Source organism: Arxiozyma heterogenica (assembly GCF_036370985.1).
Source record: "Arxiozyma heterogenica strain weizmannii chromosome Unknown scaffold_9, whole genome shotgun sequence".
NCBI lineage: Eukaryota > Fungi > Ascomycota > Saccharomycetes > Saccharomycetales > Saccharomycetaceae > Arxiozyma > Arxiozyma heterogenica.
In genome coordinates, this window is record NW_027042662.1 from 542,715 (window position 1) to 564,783 (window position 22,069).

The 22,069-nt window shown below is 31.3% G+C and overlaps 4 protein-coding genes across 4 annotated transcripts; all 4 read right to left on the minus strand.

Annotated features, from left to right (window-relative positions):
• Positions 1–397: 397 nt before the first annotated feature.
• Positions 398–7,042, minus strand: URA2 (bifunctional carbamoylphosphate synthetase/aspartate transcarbamylase; the record flags this gene model as incomplete). Its single annotated transcript, XM_064861710.1, has 1 exon — positions 398–7,042. The coding sequence occupies one exon, from the start codon at positions 7,040–7,042 to the stop codon at positions 398–400; it is 6,645 nt and encodes a 2,214-aa protein (XP_064716665.1).
• A 4,253-nt stretch (positions 7,043–11,295) lies between these two features.
• Positions 11,296–15,207, minus strand: TRK1 (Trk1p; the record flags this gene model as incomplete). The annotated part of the gene is made up of 1 exon (XM_064861711.1): positions 11,296–15,207. The coding sequence occupies one exon, from the start codon at positions 15,205–15,207 to the stop codon at positions 11,296–11,298; it is 3,912 nt and encodes a 1,303-aa protein (XP_064716666.1).
• A 1,764-nt stretch (positions 15,208–16,971) lies between these two features.
• PBS2 (mitogen-activated protein kinase kinase PBS2) lies at positions 16,972–19,650 on the minus strand (the record flags this gene model as incomplete). The annotated part of the gene is made up of 1 exon (XM_064861712.1): positions 16,972–19,650. The coding sequence occupies one exon, from the start codon at positions 19,648–19,650 to the stop codon at positions 16,972–16,974; it is 2,679 nt and encodes an 892-aa protein (XP_064716667.1).
• A 1,633-nt stretch (positions 19,651–21,283) lies between these two features.
• On the minus strand, positions 21,284–21,442 carry MCO6 (Mco6p; the record flags this gene model as incomplete). The annotated part of the gene is made up of 1 exon (XM_064861713.1): positions 21,284–21,442. One exon carries the CDS (start codon positions 21,440–21,442, stop codon positions 21,284–21,286), a length of 159 nt encoding a protein of 52 aa, XP_064716668.1.
• Between the last annotated feature and the right edge of the window lie 627 nt (positions 21,443–22,069).

Consider the following 22,069-nt stretch of genomic DNA (forward strand, 5'->3'; position numbering starts at 1 on the left):
CAATTGCTTTATAGTATATTGTTTAAATATAGTGAAGTATTTTTTAAAGTTTCTACAAGTATTTTTTTTCTTCATTTAATAATATTTTTCTCTCCGTTTCATAGGCAACCTTTAATTATTTTTTTGTACTTAAAGTAAAATAAATTATCATATTAAACGTCAATAGACAGAAAGACTATTTCTAGTTTTGTAGATTGTTTACAGAACAGTTTAGAACCATATAGATTTAAGAGCTCTAACTTTTAATATCATGCGAGTAATTGTACAAAATGAATTCTTATTTTACTAGTAAAAATGTATATTGAAATAATATATGTAAAAAAACTACAAATACAATGAAATAAAATTAATTACGTAATCTTATTGCTTATGCAGGACATTCAAACACCTAATAATTTTATTCAACACCTAAAACCATAGCAAGAAGAGCCATTCTGACATATAAACCGTACTTCATTTGCCTAAAGTAAGCAGCACGGTGGTCATAATCAACTTCTTCCTTAATTTCATTAACACGTGGTAATGGGTGTAAAACAGCCATATGTTCCTTAGCATGTGCCATGATCTTGTTATCAACAACATATACATCTCTTAAACGTTCATACTCTTTTCTATCAGTGAATCTTTCTTCTTGGACTCTAGTACAGTACAAGACATCAGATTTAGAAATAATCTCTGGAGTTAATTCAACACTTTCTGCACCTAACATACCCTTAACATCAAGTTCACTTCTTAAACTTTCTGGTAACCTTAATTCTGGTGGGGAAACTAAGTTAACCCTAACTTGGTAGTGCATTAATAAACGGCATAAGGAGTGGACAGTTCTGCCATGCTTCAAATCACCCATAAAAGTGACAGTAATCCCATTAACGGTACCAATTTCTTCACGAATAGTAAACAAATCTAAGAAAGCTTGGGTTGGGTGTTCACGAGAACCATTACCACCATTGATAATTGGGATTGGAGAGTATTTAGCAGCGATGTGTACAGACATTTCATCTGGATGACGCATAACGATGGCATCGGTATAGGATGCTAATGTTCTTATAGTATCTTGTAATGTTTCACCTTTCTTAACTGAGGAAACATTTGGATTAATGTTGATAACTCTACCACCTAAACGTTCCATAGCTGTAATAAATGAAGAACAAGTACGAGTAGATGGTTCGTAGAAGATTGTGGTGATGATATGACCTTTCATTAAATCTAAAACACCATATCTAGCAACAGCTGCTTTTAATTCTTGGGCAACTGCGAATAAGGCGTGTAATTCAGTACGGCCAAACTGTTTGATGGATAAAATATGTCTACCTTTAAATGGGTTGTTTTCACGGATCAAACTTTGTAGAGCAGAAGGAGCTGTTAACTCTCTTGGAGGTCTAGAAGACATCAATCTTTGTTCTAATGGTGGTTCAATAATGGCATCCTCCGCACTTTCAACACTGTCAAAGATCTTTGGTCTTTCTCCAGTTACTGAAAATCTCTTAGTAACAGATGCAACTGGTGTAACATCAACTGGTGTAGGTTCAATCTTTTCTTTGATAACAGAAATACCATTGGCTGAAGTGCTTATTAATTCACCACTTAGAACTACAGTTTCGTTATTGATAATAACACGTTCAATACCACCAGATAGAGTGTTATTTGCATGTGGTGTCCATCTTTTAGTATGGTTAAAAGTATAATCTAAATCAACTTCTATCACAGTATTTTGTTCAGGAATATTGAAAATTCTAGCAGGGTTGTGGTGTAAACGGAGGACAATGTCTTCAATGGTTAACTTACCTGCTTCAACAGCAGATAATAATAATGGTAATGCATCCTTGATTCCAAGACCAATGTCAACCTTGTTACCCGTTATAGTAGCCAAAGAAGTTGGTAACATACCAACAGAGAAAGCATCTATAGAATCTAGATTTTGCCAGAAAAATTCTTGATCTTTTTCAGTTGGTAAGAAGACACCTTCTGGATATTGCTCTTGTGTAATAAACATAGAATAAACATTAACATCACAGGTGACTCTTGGATCTTTCTCCTTAACTGTCATAATTAATGATAGATCTTCCTTGTTAGAAACACCAGTTATATGAATAGATCTATTTTGTAATGAGGCTAATAATAGAACAGAAGCTAAGTCAGAAGTCTTGGCTTCTGCAATAACTTGCTTATTATTAGGCCATCTCTTTAATAAATTTGCAATATCAGTAATTCTGTTCTTTAATTCCTTGGATGGAAGGAACAATGCACTAACTTGGTCAGCAGTTTGACTAACTAAATCAACATTGTTAGGAGTGCCTGCAACAGTAAAACAATAATTATTGTAACTGGAATTTGTAGCAACAGAATTGGCCGCTTTTAGAGATATTAAATCTCTAATAGTTGGGCCAACAATAGATCTTGGAAGGATTTGGTTGAAGGTAAAACCAGATTCTAAGTATAAACGGGTAGTTTCTAATAATTCTGCTGGGCCCTTTGTAACGTTAGAAGAGTTTGGAACATATGTAGCAATATCAATTAAACCAGGGATGGTAATAGTTCTGTGAGAGGTTTGAGCATCACGTTCAGAAACATCTAAGGTTAAGTGTCTGGAAAGAGCTTCAATTAACAATTTAGCACATTTGACATTAGTAACTAATGGAATAGAATAATCAACAGCCATACGACGTGTCTTGTAACCTTTAGAAACGTAGGAAGCTGGTCTACGGAATCTATTGGCAGATGGCAAGTTGATGTATAAATCAATATCGTTGTTGGCCAAATGTTGTGTCAAAGAGTATTCTGACTTTTCGTCGTCTTCCTTGTTCAGAACCTCTAAGTACTGAACTGGCATACCATGTTCAGTTATAAAGTCTGCAGTACCAGCAGTAGCAAATAATTTGAAACCCATGTCGTGTAATTTTCGAATAGATGGTAACAATTCTTGTTTTTCCTTGTAAGAACCAATAGATAACAAAATATTTTTCTTTGGTAATTTGAAACCAGTAGCAATTAACGATTTCAAGTAAGCCTCATATTTAGAATGGCCAAAAGTAGCAACTTCACCAGTTGAAGCCATTTCTACACCAAGAACAGGATCAGCACCAGCTAAACGTGGGAATGAGAACTGTGGAACCTTAACTGCAACGTAATCATCTGGTAATTTTTCCACTGGATATGGTTCAAATGGAATACCCATGATAGCCTTAGTAGCAAGTTCAATTAAATTAACACCAACAACTTTAGAAATAAATGGGAAAGAACGAGAAGCACGAACATTACATTCAATGACCTTAATTTCATTATCTTTTGCGATAAATTGAATATTGTATGGGCCTGTGATCTTCAAAGCTTTACCAATCTTGGCAGTTGCAACAACAATTCTGTTAACAGTTTCAGCAGCTAAATCCTGTGGAGGAACAATTAATGTAGCATCACCTGAGTGGACACCTGCATTTTCAACATGTTCAGAAACAACATGCATGACTAATTCACCATTCCTAGCAACAGCATCCATTTCGATTTCCTTTGCATTCTCGATATATTTAGTAATAACAACAGGGTAATCTCTTGAGACTTCAACGGCCTGCTTCAAGTAGGATTCCAAATCGTTCTTAGAATATACAGTGTTCATAGCAGCACCTGATAAAACGTAAGATGGACGAACTAAAACTGGATAACCGACTTTTTCGGCGAAAACATGAGCTTCTTCAATAGATGTTAATTCTTTCCAAGCTGGTTGATCAACGCCAATTTGGTCTAACATACGGGAAAATTTGTAACGGTTTTCGGCAGAATCGATCATATCTGGAGAAGTACCAAGAATTTTAACATTCTCACGGTGTAGCGACATAGCAATATTATTTGAAGTTTGGCCACCCATTGAGACAACAACACCTTCAGAGTTTTCAACTTCATAGATATCCAAGATTCTTTCCATGTTGATAGTTTCAAAGTACAATCTATCAGCTTCATCGTAATCAGTGGACACGGTTTCAGGGTTGTAGTTGACCATGATTGTTTTGTAATTATTAGAACGAAGTGTTCTAACAGCGGTGACAGCACACCAGTCGAATTCAACGGATGAACCAATACGGTAAACACCAGAACCCAGAACCATAATACCATGATCGTCAAAAGTTAAATCGTGTGCAGAAGCATTGTATGTCATATATAAATAGTTGGTGTAAGCAGGAAATTCAGCAGCAACAGTATCAATTTGCTTGACAAATGGTGTAATGTTCATTTCCTTTCTTAAACGACGGACAGCAACTTCATTAGATTTTAAGAATTTAGCAATTTGTCTATCATCAAAGCCACGTTGCTTAGCTTCCAATAAAACATTATATGGTAGTTCATCAATAGAACCAATTGCAGAGATTTTCTTGCCAAACTGAATTAGGGAATATAATTTATTTAAAAACCATTTATCAATTCTGGTCATTTCCCAGATCTTGTGTACGGAATAGCCTAATTTACCAAAGGCATTAGCAATAGCAAAAATTCTTAAGTCAGTTGGGTTGCTTAATTCTCGGTCAATATCAATGTTCAAGTCAGTTTCATTAAAACCCAAGTTAACATAATCTGTTGATCTAATAGCCTTTTGCATGGCTTCTTCAAATGTTCTACCAATACTCATAACTTCACCAACAGACTTCATAGAGGAGGATAACAATGTGGAGACTCTGTTAAATTTCTTTAAATCCCATCTTGGCATTTTCACAACACAGTAATCTAAAGATGGTTCAAAACAAGCACAAGTTGATTTAGTAATGGAATTCTTAACCTTATCTAAAGGAATGTTTAAACCTAACTTAGCAGCAGTGTAAGCCAATGGATAACCAGTGGCCTTGGAAGCTAAAGCAGAGGAACGAGATAAACGAGCATTCACTTCAATAATACAATATTCCTTAGAAAATGGATTCAAGGCATATTGGATGTTACATTCACCGACAACACCTAAATGTCTGATAACATTAACTGCAGTAGTTCTTAGCATGTTATAATCTTCATCAGATAGGGTTTGAGATGGTGCTACGACAATGGAATCACCAGTGTGGATACCTAATGGGTCAAAGTTTTCCATGTTACAAACGGTAACACAGTTGTCAAAAGCATCACGAACAACTTCATATTCAACCTCCTTCCAACCTTTCATTGATCTTTCAACTAGAACCTGTGGAGATGAGGCAAAAGCAACGTTACATAAATCAATCAACTCTTTTTCGTCATTAGCAAAACCAGAACCTAAACCACCTAAAGCATAAGCAGCACGGACAATGACTGGGAAACCAATATCCTTAACAGCAGCAAGTGCTTCTTCAACAGAGTTAGCGGCTTGAGATTTGGCACATTTTTCATTGATTTCATCGATGGCAGCAGCAAATAATTCACGATCCTCAGTGGTAATAATAGTGTCAATAGGAGTACCAAGAACTTTAACACCTAAAGCTTCAAATTCATCCTTTAAGGCAATACCTACAGATAAAGCGGTTTGACCACCAAAAGTAACGTAAATGGCATCAGGGCGTTCATGCAAGATAACTTTTCTAACGAATTCCGGAGTGACTGGTAAGAAATAAACTTTGTCAGCCAAACCTTTAGAGGTTTGAATAGTAGCAATATTTGGATTAATTAAAATAGTGTAAATACCTTCTTCTTTTAATGCTTTGATAGCTTGGGAACCAGAATAGTCAAATTCGCCCGCTTGGCCAATAGAAAGACCACCAGAACCAAGAACCAGAACCTTCTTAACATCAACTCTTGGATTAGCCTTCAAGTTATCCTCAATTTTACCACCTGGGAATTCAACTGATTTCAAGATACCTGTTTCCTTGAATTCTTTTACAGCTTGGATAAATACGTCAAATAAAAATTCAGTATCTCTTGGACCTGGAGTAGATTCAGGATGAAATTGGACAGAGAAGTATGGTAGTTCAGTATTGTAAATACCTTCATTAGTGTAATCATTGGCATTAGAAAATAGTGGTTTCCAGTTGCCAGACAAGGTTTCTTCATTAACGGCAAAACCATGGTTTTGAGAGGTGATATAACAACGACCACTTATGGTGGAGGTACATGGAATATTATGGCCACGATTACCAAATTGTAACTTTAATGTTTCTGCACCAGAGGCTCTAGCTAATAATTGATGACCTAAACAAATACCAAAAATTGGAGTTTTCTTTGATTCAATGGCATGAGATAGTCTTTCTGCTAAATTAGATAATATAGATGGATCACCTGGACCGTTAGAGATGAATAAACCATCATATTGTTCTTTTGTGAAATCATAGTCCCATGGGACAACTAAAAGTTCAACACCTCTTTTAACGAAACAACGAATCTGGTTGTATTTCATACCAACATCAACAGCCAATATTCTTAAAGTCTTACCATCTGGACCACATTGTAAAGTAACTTGGTCATTATCAGTTGGAGGCAAGTACAATCTGGGTTCTTTAGTTGAAACTCTAGCTACTAAGTTTTGAATATTTGGATCAACCCATTCAGGAATATCGAAATGGTGAGCCCATTCAGCAGTAGTAGCATTGAATGAATCAGAATCCTGCTTTTGTAAGGCCATTCTACCAAGCATAGAACCAGAAGTTCTTAAATGTTTTGTTAAGTTTCTAGTATCAACACCGAACATAGCAGGAACACCCTCTCTTTTCAACCATTGTCCCAAAGAGGATTCTGCTAAATAATGAGAATATTCTTCTGTATAGTGTGCAATGACCAACCCTGCAACATGAATTCTATTACTTTCAAAGTATCTTGGTAACCCTTGAACAATTTCATCTTCTAATTTGAAATCTGGAACACCATAGTTACCTACTAATGGGTAGGTGATGACTAAAATTTGGCCTTCATAGGAAGGATCAGTTAGTGATTCTGGATAGCCAACCATACCAGTTTGGAAAACCAGTTCACCTGCTGCAGGTTTTTCGGCACCAAAAGAATAACCTTGTAATAAAGTACCATCTTGTAATTCTAAAGTAATTAGTCTGTTACCAGTGGTTTCTAGAGGAGGACAAATAGGAGCAGTTGGAGTAATAATAGACATGATAATAACAATTTAGTGTGATATTAGTAGTAATAAACAAATTTTAATAATATTAATAATAATAGTAACTAATAGGGTATGATTTGGAAATTGTTTAATGTAAAATAAAAATGAATAGATTTATTTTTCTGAGGAGGAAGAAGGGAGATGAGGATAGAGAGGATTGATTTTAATACGTTAAATGAAATATGCAAACTATTTAAGATCTGTTAGTAAGATCTGTTCAAATAATATTTTCTTTTCAAAGAGGTAAAGTATTAAAAAGAAACTTCTGTGTGATGATGCTATTTTGTTTCTTTGACCTTTAGTCAATTAGAAATGAAATAGTATGTCTCGAGATATTTCTTTTTATTCTCTTTATCCTTTTACTTGCATCTATTAATTCCAGCATGGCTTCGATATATAAGCTTGAGAAGATAACTGTACGAGATGAAGCGGAATTAAAAGAATAATTGTTTATAACAAAAGATAACTAACTCTATTATTAATTTAATTCAAAATTCACATCCTTATTATTTTTCCCCCCTTTTCAAGTTCTCGCAGAACTGGATAATAGAGGAAAAAAAGAAAAGAGAAAAAGAGAAAAGAGAAAAAAAAAATAAGAAAAGAGATAATAACTATAAAGCTCGTCCGTTATGAGTGTAACGAGAAACAAAAAGTCGAAATTTGATATTGATTAAGTAGGAGAAGGTATGAAATAAATGGATTCTTCAAATAATCCATATTTCTAATTTCTTTTTAAAGAGCATGGAATTTGAATTTAACTAAATAATTGAGTATTAATCATCTAGACTGGTGTTTCTGATGGGAAGAAAACAACGCAATAGATCATCATAGAGAGTTCTTAGTTGAAAAAAAAATGTGGGGTTTAGTTAATAATAATACATACTGAATAATAATATCGATATAGCAATAATCAATAGTGAAAGTTTTTGGGGGCTTGAAGAATTAGAGAAGAGTTAGAAAATATCGCAGAAGAAATGTAAAGCTGTTAATTGTTACTGCAGATACTTGGCCTCTAACACAGACAAAATACGGTAATTTTCTAGTGAGGGAAAGCTGGGGATAGCGTGTCTTAAATTCGTAAAAGTAGGGATCGGATCACTCCTGTCTGGGCTGAAACACTACACAACAAGAAACGTCATTTACAAAGGATAAAGAATGGTGATGTAAAAGTTACTGGTAAGCAAAATGAAGAGTTAAAAATTGGTGTTCCTTCAACAGTTGAAGAACCATAAAACGGTTTTTTTTCCTTTTGAATTCAGAGATAAGGGAATACTAAATGGTTCCCGAATATATTCCGGCAATCCCATCGTGTATTTATATAAAAGAAAATTTTTTTTTTATTTTTCTTTCAATAGATATGGATTTTTCCTAAATTATTGAAATGACTCGGTTATTCAATAAACCACGGTCGACCTGCTATTGTTCTCAAAAGTTTCTTTTCAGCGAAGAAAAATTTTCATCAGTGGGAATTATGAAAAATTATATGATCTATTGTTCTTTCTTTTCTCATCGCTGTATTTTGTCTCGAGAATTTCCTATTTAGATATTATTGAGGAATACTTGTTTTTTCCTTTTTTTTTTTCCTCCTGTTTAATGGGACTTTTCGCATAAGCTATTCTTGAGAAACATGGAAATAAAGAATTTGCCAAAAGAAAATATTCTGGTAATGTTTTAATTTTATTTTCAAACCCTATTTTGTTTATACGCTGTCTGATATGTTTTCTACACCAAAGTGTTTTTTCTAACATATAAATATACTTGAAAACCCTAATTATGTATTTGTTTATTATATAATCTGTATTTCATCATTGACCTTATAATTATAAGCTTTTACATAACTGGTAATCTTTAACAGGGTGTAGGTCTCTACATAAAATTTTAAAAGATATTATATATGTCACAAATTTCAAAATAAGCTATCACTCAACTTCAATTTTTAGTTTAAAAAGATGTATTAAAGGGATTAGGAAGTATCCTTACCATTTACTGAAGTCATAAATATAATATTATACTCTTTTGAATTTAAAATAAATTCTATTAAGAAATATTATTAAAATTAAGCTTGTAATCCGTTAATATATTTATCTTAATTTTTTTTTTCATTATATTAATATAATATTTCTGAACTAGTATATTTCTTATGTTGATGTTATATTTATATTAAAATGCCTATCTCACTATAAATTGAATATATAATACCTGGGTTTGTCACTATACAAATTTTTGAATTTTTTTTCTATTGTAGAATATTGTAATAGTGTCCGTTGTAAGATTATTGCATATTCTATACATTTAAATCTTCTGTAATATTTGCAGAGAATTCCAAAAAATTTCTTTGATTTAATAATGATGTACTCCCTATTAGTTGCTATTTCCATCTAGCAATTTGCTAATATATATATATATATTTATATATATATATATATTATAAATACATGTATTTTAAACATTTAAAAAGACTTGTTTTTAGATCTTCCTATGGAATATTATCGTAAAATTTTTGAAAATAAACTTTTTTTCCCTATGTTCTATATATCTTTACTCTTTTTTAGAAATGATATGAGTATTTTTGGAAAATTTTTTTGTCTCCTTGTGTGGTTTTGTCTCTTTTTCTTGGTTCTTTATTCAAAATGTCAAGCATTAAGCTTTGGCAGGTGATACTCTAATCGTTTGGTAGCTTTCCTTGTTTGTAAAATATTTTATTTAAACCCTAAAGTGTACATGTAAAACAAGACATAGCAAATATATAGCCCTAATTTTTCTTTTTTTGAAAGTTCCTATCTAATTGAGATGATATTTTTGATTTTGGATCCCCAATGAAGTTTCGGAAGGTGCCGAATAGTTTTTTGTTATAAAGTTTCTATTCTTGAAAAATTACACTATATACTAGTTTCTTTTTTTTTTTTCTAAAGTGGGGTTGGAAATTTTACAAAACGCATTAATGAAATCATTATTTACGAAAAGTGTTAGAGATTTTTTTGATATCTTTTGATAATCTTATTTTTTTTTTCTAAAAGAGAATATATAGGATGAAGACATTCAAGCTTTTGTAAACTTGTTAATTTGAAAGAAAAAAAAGTAGTAACAAAGGGATTTGGGTGATTACCTTTATTGTTTAGATTAGTGCCCCATCAATTCTTTTTTATGTAACGTGGGATTTATTTAACAAAGTAGTCATATCTATGTTTCTGAAGTGTTGTTCTTTAAATAGAAAGAAAAATGAGAAGTTTTGAAATTGGTAATGGCAAAAGAAGATAAGCATTATCAGGAACAAGATAAAGTATCATCTGGACGATATTCCAATCTTATTCTTTGTCAGAAAATATATTTGCTTTTATTAAATGGGTATCAATTTATTTATTGGTGTATATATTATAAATAAAATTCTATTGTTTCCTTTCTATAAGATGTAAAAATAATTATTTGTGATAGTTAGAGAGAAATTGTAATAATAGTTTCTCAGTTCTAATGTATATTTCTTATTTGTTGTTATGAATAATTTCTTTTGAATATTTATTTATTGACATATGTTTTATCAGCGTTATTTGCATTATGTGTGAGAGTACATCTTAGTTTATTCATAATTATCATATGATTGATTCTTGTGTATTCATTTAATATTTTTAACAAGTGTAATTCATTATTACTGACTTGGAAGCCGGTTTGATTGAAAACTGGTTTACTAACAGTAATAACAACAAGATGATATTTTCTGTTGAATCAAATTATTTATTTATTTTTTTGTTTACATGTTATTTTGTAAAATTGCTTGTTTATCTAAGATTTTAAAATATATATATATATATATATAGAATATTACTGGTCCAATTATAATTAATTTTGGGTTTCCAAGTTCTTTACTAGCCTAATTTTTTAAAATTAGAAGAAGGTGAGTTTGATAGTTTACAAAAAGGATTCAAAAAAGAAATCTATAACTAAAATGTTCAAAGGTTTGTAATGAAAAATCATATATTTCTTCGTATTCTACAACATTGTAATTTGCATAGTGATGAGAATGTGTATAGCATACTACTATTACTTTTTTTTTGTTTACTTGGGAATAGCAAATTTTTACTACTCTGGTTCTTTCTAGGTATTACCTAAAGAAAAATAGCTTTTTGTATCAACTGCAATTTTTATCTACCAAATATTTAAATTTGGCAAAAAAAAAACAGTTTTTAAAGGGACTAGAATATACATATATTAAACGTTTAAAATTACAACTCTATAAATACTATATATCATTATTACAATGTTTTTATTCTATCATCTGAAATCGGATGATTATCTTTTTTCTGGTGATCATGGTTTTCTCCCATTTCATATTCTTCCAATATTGGACTTGTTTCTGATCTATGTCCTTTCATTGTAGGCGAAATACCAAATTTCCCTAAATTAGCACGTATCCAACCAGTTTTATTCATCACATAACCTGTCATTGGATCCGTATTATTTAACGATGTTGTGTTACGCCTTCTCAATTTCATGTCTTCAATATGATCGATATGCTCTAATCTTTCACTTGGAAGTAAAATAGCTCTGTCCAAAGAGTATGGTAAACCTCTACACCGGCCTCTTATTAACATACTAATAATAACCAACTTAGATAATACAGTAAATTGGGCAGAAAATGACTGGTTTGTATTTGGATATCCCAAAGATAAGCCAACAGTACCATAAGCACTAACTATTTCAAATAATATTGCAAAAATATTGAAACTTGGCATAGCCTCATCTTTAATCTTATCATTTTCACAAATACAAATAATAAACAATCCAAGAAATAAGAACCACAAATCAAACGATAATTGCTTTCTTAAATGTGCTCCAATAAAGGATTTTGTAGATATCTCATCTAAGTCTTCTGATGATAATGTATCTGTAGACATATTATTATGTCTAAATTTCTTTTTATTTTTCTGTTTTTTTCTCTTCTTTGTACTATCATCACTTCCTTCCTCCGAGTTACTACTAGTATCACTCAACCCCTCTAATTCCTCCTCCTCTTCTTCTAACTCTCTTTCATTCATCTTGCCATATAATCCAAGTGATTGTTCTTCATAAACATTAGTTCTTCTTATTGATATAGCTAGTGGTAAAACGGAAACATACATCATCAACATATAAGAAACTTGAATAGCTGCATGTAGTTGACTCAAATCTGTTACACTAAAACCCGATGTTCTAGTACTTACTGCTTGAAATGCACCCATCAATACCCTGATTCCTTTTGTATATGGTTTTAATACTTCTGCACCCAGATCCAAAATGATAAATAAAATCAAATCTGTAATATTTAAGAATAGTAAAGTTAATAATAACCACCATGTAGCCGAACTTGGAAATAATAAAGTGAAACAACGACGTGGATGATCCAATAAAAAACCTAAGCTCTCCTTTGTTTGGGAAAGATCTGGGGCAAGATGGAACATTATCCAAATAATTAATCTCAACAGAATTGGAAATCCTGTATTACCAATAATCATAAACCATATCATAACAACTTGTACATAAATAGAAGTTGCAAATGAAGCCATAGAGTTAGGTGTCAATGTAATACCCAAATCATTAAATGAACTCATGGCGGTAAAGAATCCCCACCAAGCAGGTGATATACCATCCTGTCTAACAACATAAATATAGTCTTTCATTTCACAAATCCAGGGAAGTAACATTGTAAACGCCATGACATGAAACCCAACATAATAAAAAACCACAATACGACACAAGAGTTTGATGGCTCTATATTCTACACCACCTAATTCATCCCTTTGATCTTTTGTAAGCCCGACAAACGTTGAATTACGACCAATAGTTGGCTGCCACGAAAGATAATTAGTACTCATAGTTCTACTCAAAGGTAAATTCATATTATTAGGAATATTGTAATCAAAATGCAATCCATAATTAGCAGGATCTTCTTCATCATAATCATAATTCTCCAAACTTCCATTTTGTGTACTGCTGCTAGTAACATTGCTAGCCGAATCCATGCTGCTAGATAATAAGTCATTCGGAGGTGCTTCTTTTTTATCTTTCTTCATTTTATCTGAAGTAGACATGCTTGACATATTAAACTTTCCAACATTTTCGTGATCACCTTTATAATAATTATCAAATATCCAACTTTTCCTCCTCTTATTTTCAGGCCTCTTATTATGTTTATGGCTTGCCTTCCAATTTTCATAAACCATATCCTGAAAATCAGGAGCTTGAGAGAGTTCATTCAATTTTTTGGGAGATACGTCAAAGAGAATGTCATCAACGGTTTCATTGTCAGCAAAGTAATCCTCCCCGTCATAGTTGCCTATTTGTTCCTCAGGATATTTCATATCTTGTTTATTACCAATTGAGCTAAGTTCATTTAATGGTTTTGCAACATTATTATTTGATAATCTACGTTGAATATTTCTGCGTAGTTTTCCACCTTTCTTTAATTGTTGTAAAATCGAGCGACTTGATATCTGTCTTCTTTTACCATAACTTGGTCTAACCACCTTAGAATATTGTGAATTATAGCTTTTCCTTTTGATCATCTTTCTTGGTGGAGCCGTAATGTTAAACTGAATTGATTGACCTTCTTTGTTCTTACCACCTGAAGGAATATTCAGATCACCACCATGCTGCCTCAAAGTATCGGTATCCATGTTATTGACAAACTTAATATGTTGATTTGACAGTCTTCCTTCTCTCTGTGTATTAGATGAACCTTGGTGTGAGCTGATGGATTCTGGTAATGAATCTGTCACTACTACACTAGCAGAATTTTCAGAATCAGAACTTAATTCAATATTTGTGCCACTATGTTGACTATCTATGTGCTCATTTTCAGTGTCGTGATCATTAGTATTCACAACACTAGATTCTGATACATAATTTGAATTTCTCAAATTATTGATAGAATGTGAATTGCTACTCTCATAATCTTCTTTCGAACAGTTTTCAACATCTGATTTTATCTTGAAATTAGCAACTTGTTGAGATTCTATACTATTTCTAGACAAGTTTGGGTCTGATTGAGTCTTCTTTGTCGATCTTTTAACAGAAGAAGTATTGATATTTCTACCTTTAATAAATAACACAGGCTCCGCATCATCTGACGTATCTTCTTCTTTTTGTTGTTGTAGTTGCTCTTGCTGTTGTTTTTCACGTAACATCATAATTGATCTATACATATCCTCTGGTCTTACATCACCAGATTTTCGCCTCTTAGCAAAACTTTCTCCAGGTTGAGGTAATGGCATCCTTTTTTTATGTGTGTTAATGATACTATCATCACTATCCGAATTAAAACCACCACTAACACTACTGTTAATACTGTTTTTTCTAACGCGAGTAATATTGCCATTACTATTACTAATGGCGTTACTACCAGTACCATTACCATTGTTACTATTTTTAGAAACACCCAAATATTCATGTATATTCGATTGACTACCACTCATTTGACTATTAGCAGTATTAGAACTTCTCCATGTAGTATTTGAAGCTTGATTAGAACTAGTTGATTCTTCATCTCTATTAACTTTAAGACCACTGAACAATTTTTCTTGAAAATTAGTTTCTGCTGTATTAGCTCTATGGATAGTATGACCAAATTTCAAGTTAGACATAGGAGCATTATTTGCAGATGCTTGAAATGAATGTGTTCTACTGGTCAATGTCCTTCTTCTTGTCATTTCTCTTTGCAAGATTGTTCTGGTTCTTCTCATCTTAAAATTTCTCTTTGATGAATTCTTTATATCATCGAAATATCTTTCAAACCAATACAATCTAACAAATGCTAAACAACCATGAATAGCTATCGGTGTGCAAAGACAACAAATTATATAAAGTATCATTTGTTGATAAAGTCTTAAGTCATTGATATTAATAGTATTTAAACCACCTTGTGTAACAGCCCCGCAGGATATGAAAAGAATATCAATATAACGTGCATTATGACATGGATACATTAAAACAGAGCATAAAATTGTCATAAAAATGATATATACGTAATGAACGGCAACAAAATTGGGAAATATATATTTTTTAACTGGATTTAAATAGTGTCCGCATGTTGCTATAATATCTCTGAGTTTATGACCTACAGTTTTCTTGTATGAAATATTAAAATTTGTTAAAGCGGATACTGAAGTCAATGTTCGACTGGTTTGCATATGCTTATCGAATTATTATTGTGGATGATAACAAATTCTGAATAACTTTAATTGCTTTTATCTTTTAGTTTGGAGTGATGTATTTACACTTATATGTATATAAATAAGTATATCTTTTAGAATAATTTATCTCCCAATAAATGTACAATTCTTGCTTTTATTAATATCACTTAAATGAATAGAGCTCCAAACGGATAAAATATTACTTTAATAATTTATCTAGATGCCTTAACTGACCTAGAAAGACAGCGAACAAAAAAAAAAGAAAAAGAACACTTTGGAATTAGCAATATTCTAAGGTTATTGCCTGAATATATTTAAGTATTAGTTTACTTATTTTTCAATAAACTCACCTCTATGCAATTCTTATTCTTATTTATTTTATTCTTGACTTTGATCCTTTGCGATGCCAATTTGTATTGTTCCTCAAAAGTTGGTATAATTGAATTAAATAATATATAGAATATTAACTTTCTTAACTTTAGTGTACGTGCAAATATATAAACCTGAATAACAAGCAAATGCCTAGCATCCATTGAGTATAAAAATAGTTACACAAAACATGCCAAGATTCTGTGTAAAAATAAATTCTGAACCCATCTATTGAATTTCAACAATAATAGAAACAGTCTCCACTTCACATTTGCTGAAATTTTATTATTTACCAAAAATATTTTTCTCGACTGTTTTTTATGTCTGTTTTCGGACTAGAGTTTGGGAAAATTACATCATCATCATTTGTGGTGTCCCCTTAACTTTTTTTCTAATACTTTTTACAACCCTACTATAAAATAACATAGATTCAATTTTTTTCACAAAAACCCTAAAGTTTATTACTTTAATAAAAGTACATTGTAATCTGTAAAAAGTTGTCACATAAATAAATAATGACTGTGCAAAAACAAACAGTGATAATAAATTGACCATTACTTATCATTATGTGATCACATGCAATTCTCTATTATCATTTTATTACAATTGTGAAAGAAAAGTAATATTAACATTTAACCCTTATTAAAATATCTATTTCTTTAGACTCACTTGCTAGATATCCAATATTACCGGGTTTCAAGAAAAAGATATAAAGTAACCAATTAAAAACTGATATTCTACATAGAATTTTCATAGTTTTACAATGAAATTGGGTATACTAAAATAAAATAACTTATTATTCCTTATCTTATCTTAGTACTATTTATTAAGTCCCAGCTGTAAATGAAAGCCAGCCCTAACTCCTAATGACTACAAGAACTGGGAAACCCCCAAAATATTATTTCCTGACCGTTCTTTCTTACCGCGGCGTTATGTCCATATCTTTTTCTTTTTAAAATTAAAATTTTTTGTCCTTAAATATTTTTGGTGGGTCACTACTTTTTCATCTTTAGTACGAGGATTAAATTGATAAAAACAAATGTTCTCTCAAACGACAAACGAAGGCTTAGTTAGAAAGAATGACGTAACCATCAACAATCAGGGTTATATTCTTTTCCTACCTGGACAAATACGTAAGCGAATAGGCAAAATCTTTAATATTTGACAATAATCTTAACTAAAATAGACTCAGTCCTACATGGTCGGAATTTTGGTTTTCCTGTAATTTTTTACAGCATATAGATCTGTATATGAATAAAACTAAAGATACAGCTATGCACATAAGTTCATATATTTAGATGTATATATTTATACGGACGTCAATTTCGTGAAAAATATTTTTTTTTTTCGTATATTCGTACTTTTATATATCTCTATCTATTGCTAATCTGATCAGGGCAATCCACCCATATGTAAAGCAGGAACAATTTTTGGCAATGCATTTTCACCACTTGCATCTAATATTCTTTTCTTAATTTCTAACCTTTCTTTAATGTATCGACTCATACCAACATCGACCTTTCTGTATTTAACTAACCATGGATGTTCTAAAAGTTTGGAATATGTAGGCCTTCTCTCTGGTATCTTTTGTAGACATAGCGCAACAAACTCTTGTGCCTCTATACTAAATTTATCTGCAGGTAGTTTTGGTGGTGGACCATCTACAATAGCACTTAGTTGAGAAAAGATGTTGTTAAAAGTTTCTGGTGGATATGGATATCTACCTAAAGCCATCTCCAATATACTCAGTCCTAACGACCAAATGTCTGATTGCACTGTATACGTAGCAATATCAGGATTTAAAGATTTTATTCTTTCTGGGGCCATATATGATTGACAACCAATATTTGTTTTTGCCATTGATGCTACTAAATTCCCAGAGACACCAAAATCACATAATTTTATCGTACCTTGTTGTGCGGAACATAATATATTTGTTGGTTTAACATCACGGTGTATAATATTATGAACTTCCTTCAACTCTTTTAACCCTCTTATCACTGCGTCTGTAATATATGCCAATTGTGGCTCATCAATACCCCCAATTTTGGGGTTTTGATCATATATCTTGTCTAAAGATCCACCATCCATATATTCAATACACATATATACAGCACCTTCAATGAAAAATGCACCATAAAAATCCACAATGTAAGGCGACCTACATTTGTGTAACACCTCCAATTCCATTAAGATTTGTCTAAATTTAGCTTCATCTAACTCTAACCTTACCTCTTTCATAGCCATAATAACATTAGTTGGTTTATGTAACACTTTTGAAACGTTACCATAATTACCATGTCCTAATTCTTCCAAGAATTCTAGTTCATCTAAGGTGATCCTAGAACTTGAACCATTACTAAAATCAATACCTTTGGATGAAAGAGACAATTTACCAGCGAAATTTAATGAACCAGATTTGATATCAACATATTTAGAGAAATTTGAAAATAGTCCACCTGGTCCACCTGAACCTAAACTGCTACTATTACTACTACTATTATCAGGCATGGTTCCCTCTGTATCACAGTTGTCATCATATGATGATGAAGTTGAGGTAGTCTGTATACCATTAATCAAAGAACCTGGATTCAACCTTCTTCCAGACGAATGATTTAGAATATGATTATTTTTATTAACTGGAGACACTGCAAATTCTTGAGAATCTGCATGAACTGATGAAGTAGTCGTTGAAGGGAATGATTTAGTTAACATTTTTAGATTCATCCCACCTAGAGGTAACTTTAAACCACGACGTGCACTTAAACTTTGTTTTGGGGAACGATTTTGTACGGTACTATTTGTTTGAGATGTTTGAATTGCAGCTTTCATATTTGTAAAAACAGGTCTCTTTGGTGCTCTTCTATTTGGATTTAGTTGCTGTGGTATTTGAGATACAAAATTCGACGTATTTTGGACATTACTGATAGTAGCCGTCGTACTAACAATATTAGAATTAGTTATAGAAGAGTCCGTACTATCTGTTGTAACAACTTGTTCATGAACTACTTCTTTATCTGATTGATCCTTAGTATTTGATATACTTTCGACTATATTTGTTATCATGTTCATGTTTTTCTTATTATCATTGCTCAGTATTGTGGCTTCTTCAGATGATTCCAAATTAAAATCTTTTGCTGATATTATTCTTGAATGTTTTTTAGTTATACTTGCTATCTTATCATCATAACTATCATTGTTTGTATTAGGTTTTAAAACATCATTTGACTGCAAATTTTCTGGAGTTGCAGCATCTTCAAAATTTACGTTATTATTATTATTATTATTATTCCGATGAAGATTCTTTGTAGAAATATTTTGTATGAAATCATTATATGATGGACCAGTTGGATGCATTAGAGATCGTATAGAATTATTGACATTAGTAGTGGAAATATCCCTATTTTCTAAGTTTTTAGAATTACATGAGTCTTTGGAAGATACAGAAGAAATTGAAGTAGATCTTGATATATTATGCGAATCACTGTGGGATAAATTTGGTAAAGGAGGCAAAGGTTTATTAACAATTTTATTCAATGTTTTTGAAACTAAAGATGCCGAAGATGTACTAGTTGTATAGGAAGATATATCTAAAGATAACTCATTTCTATCAATATCATCATCACTAATATAATTATTGGTATTATTATTATTGTTAGATGATGCTACTAATCTTTCTTGAGGGGTTTTCCTATTAGCACCAGAACTTGTTGATCTTTTTAAAGCCCGCTGTTCTTGGAATGCTTTAACTCTGGCATGCAAGTTAGCATTAATTTTATCATAATTTGATGAAGTAGACCCATTTCGTTTAATATTAGTATTCGTTACAGGACTTGTATTTGTATTTGTATTTGTATTTGTAGTGGCAGTAGTAATATTATCATTCGTTATACCAGAGGAAGAAACAAATGGAGAATTTCTTTTTATATCATCATCATCATTATCATTATTACTATCATTATCACTTGTATGAATGCAATTATAATCATGAATTATATCATCATAGTCTGATAAAGATGATTTAATAGGATTAGTACCATCCAATGATAATTTAGAAAATCTTTCAGTCATATTATTCAATCACAATATAAAAAGGAAAACAAAATGAAATAGCACGAGTGAAAAAAAAAATAAATAACTTAATTAGAAACAGCACAAAGTTTATTTCTAACGTTATGTGTTAGAAGAGCGTAAAAAAAGAACAATTCTTATTGAACTTTTCTATCAATGACTATATTATGAAGATGTTTTTGCTACGGGTATATGTACGTGTATATAAACAAATCACTAAAACCCAAAAATAAAGGACAAAGACTAAAAAATTTAATGACTTAGACGTACCTCTATAAGTAATAATAAATAGTACTCTAGGCTCCTATGTTGACCGCTCAACTTTGTTGCCTTTAAAGTAATGATATATGTGTGTGCTTTTTTTTTTTGCTTCCGCCTCTAAAAACTAGAAAATATTGAATTTTCCCTCCTTCTAGCAAATAAGCAAACAAAGAAACACACACACAAAAAGACAGGGAGAAAGAAGGAATAAAACAAAAAATCGAAAATTTACTTTCTTTTCGGATTTTGTCAAAGTAACTAGAAATATGAAGCAGTGAAAAGGAGAGACAGATACTCTATTCCGTCTTCAATGTTTAAACCGTTACTTTTTCCTGTGTGATTTTGTTCGTCTTAGTACCCTTGAGTATATATGCCTATAAGAACAAGAATAAAGTAATGCAAAATAAATTGAATTAGAAAAACTGTTACTCTGGCTACTCCTCCAATACATTTCCATCTTATATAAATATATCTTTGTCTACTATCAAGAACAAAAATATCATCGTTCAGGCTTTCCACACACGCATATGTATATATATGAGTATGAATATGAATATATATATATATATATATATATATCCATGTTCCTGTAATGATATTTTCTCTCGACCTTATTATCTTTTGGAACAAACAAATAAACAAGAAGAAAAATATGACATAATAAGATAAATATAAAGCAAAAGAGGTTAAACACAAAAATTAAAAATATCTATAAATTATTATTGTTCTTTATGCACATGCCTTAGTAAACCTACTAAATAAGTAATTGATTATTTTTCTAGTTGAATTGAATGCTTTGTAATACTGTTACTAAATTTAGTAATAATAGTAAAATATTCTTCAAATAAAACAAGACGGCAATTGTAAACCAACCAGCCAGCTTATTGATGATATCCACTGTCTGTTTATTAGACTTGACTATATTAAGAATTAACTAACAGTGATTGTTAAGTGGGAAAAAAATAATATCTTCATATTAGGAAATCATCGTCACCCTTTTTAGATCTTCTTTCTTCTTTTTTTTTCCTATTTCGTCACATAGTGCTTAGTTTTTCTTTTGTTTTTACTTTCTTTGTCTTTCTTTTTTTTGTCAAAATTTCTAAAAATAGATTTTTTATCTAGATTGTTATTACCAAAACCATACGCCTATTTATTATAGTAAAACTGCGATATGATCATTTATGTCACAGTATTTTACACACTTATATACATTATTAAATAAACTGTGTATATACATGCATTGTACTAACTGATATATAACGACTGAGACACACAAACTAGTAAATATCTTCTGATTAAAGTTCAATCTTTCGGTCTAACCATTTCCTTTCCTATCTTTCCTCCAATCTTCCTTTTATCAATATATTTAGTTCTATTCAAAGCGCCTAGATTGTGCTACAAGAGATATTACAACACAACTGCCTAGATATCCTAATAACTGGAAGAAGGCTTTACGTGATAAATATATTTGATAAGTTTTGGAATATGACCTATTAAAAATATCTCTTATTTGATGGAAAAATATAATCATCTTGTAGAAAACATATATACAAACATATATATATATATGTATGTATGTATGTATGTATGTGTGTGTGTGTGTATTAGTCTATATTCGTCTAGCAAAGCACTGTTATATTACTTATTTCAACCCCCTCTTATATTTCAGATACATTTGTTTCTCTTATCCCTCCCACTTCTATGCTTCCTTCATCATCAATTCTTATTATATAATTCTGTGTTATTTTCCAGATTCCTTCACTCTTACTTTTTTTTTTCTCCTGTTTTTTTCAAATATAACAAAAGGCATGCAAAAGCCTTGAAGCGGCAATATAAAAATGTATGGCAGAAAACATCGTCTTCTACGATTCGCTATATACCGTTAGACAAGGACTTGGGAAAAGTATAAAAATATGAAAAAGAAAAATTCTCAGTAGCATTCTCATATCTATTTTAAACCCTCTGTTTACACATTGATCCTTACACCATTTTCAGACAAAATATCATCTCTACGTTAAATTTCTATGTAGACCCTAACCATTAGTTCTTCATAGAAACTTCGTCTTTCATCTTTAATATCACCATAAACTTGATAGAATTTTTGAGAACATTAAACACTTTATGCACGAATACAAGTTTATATTAACAATTTGCTTCC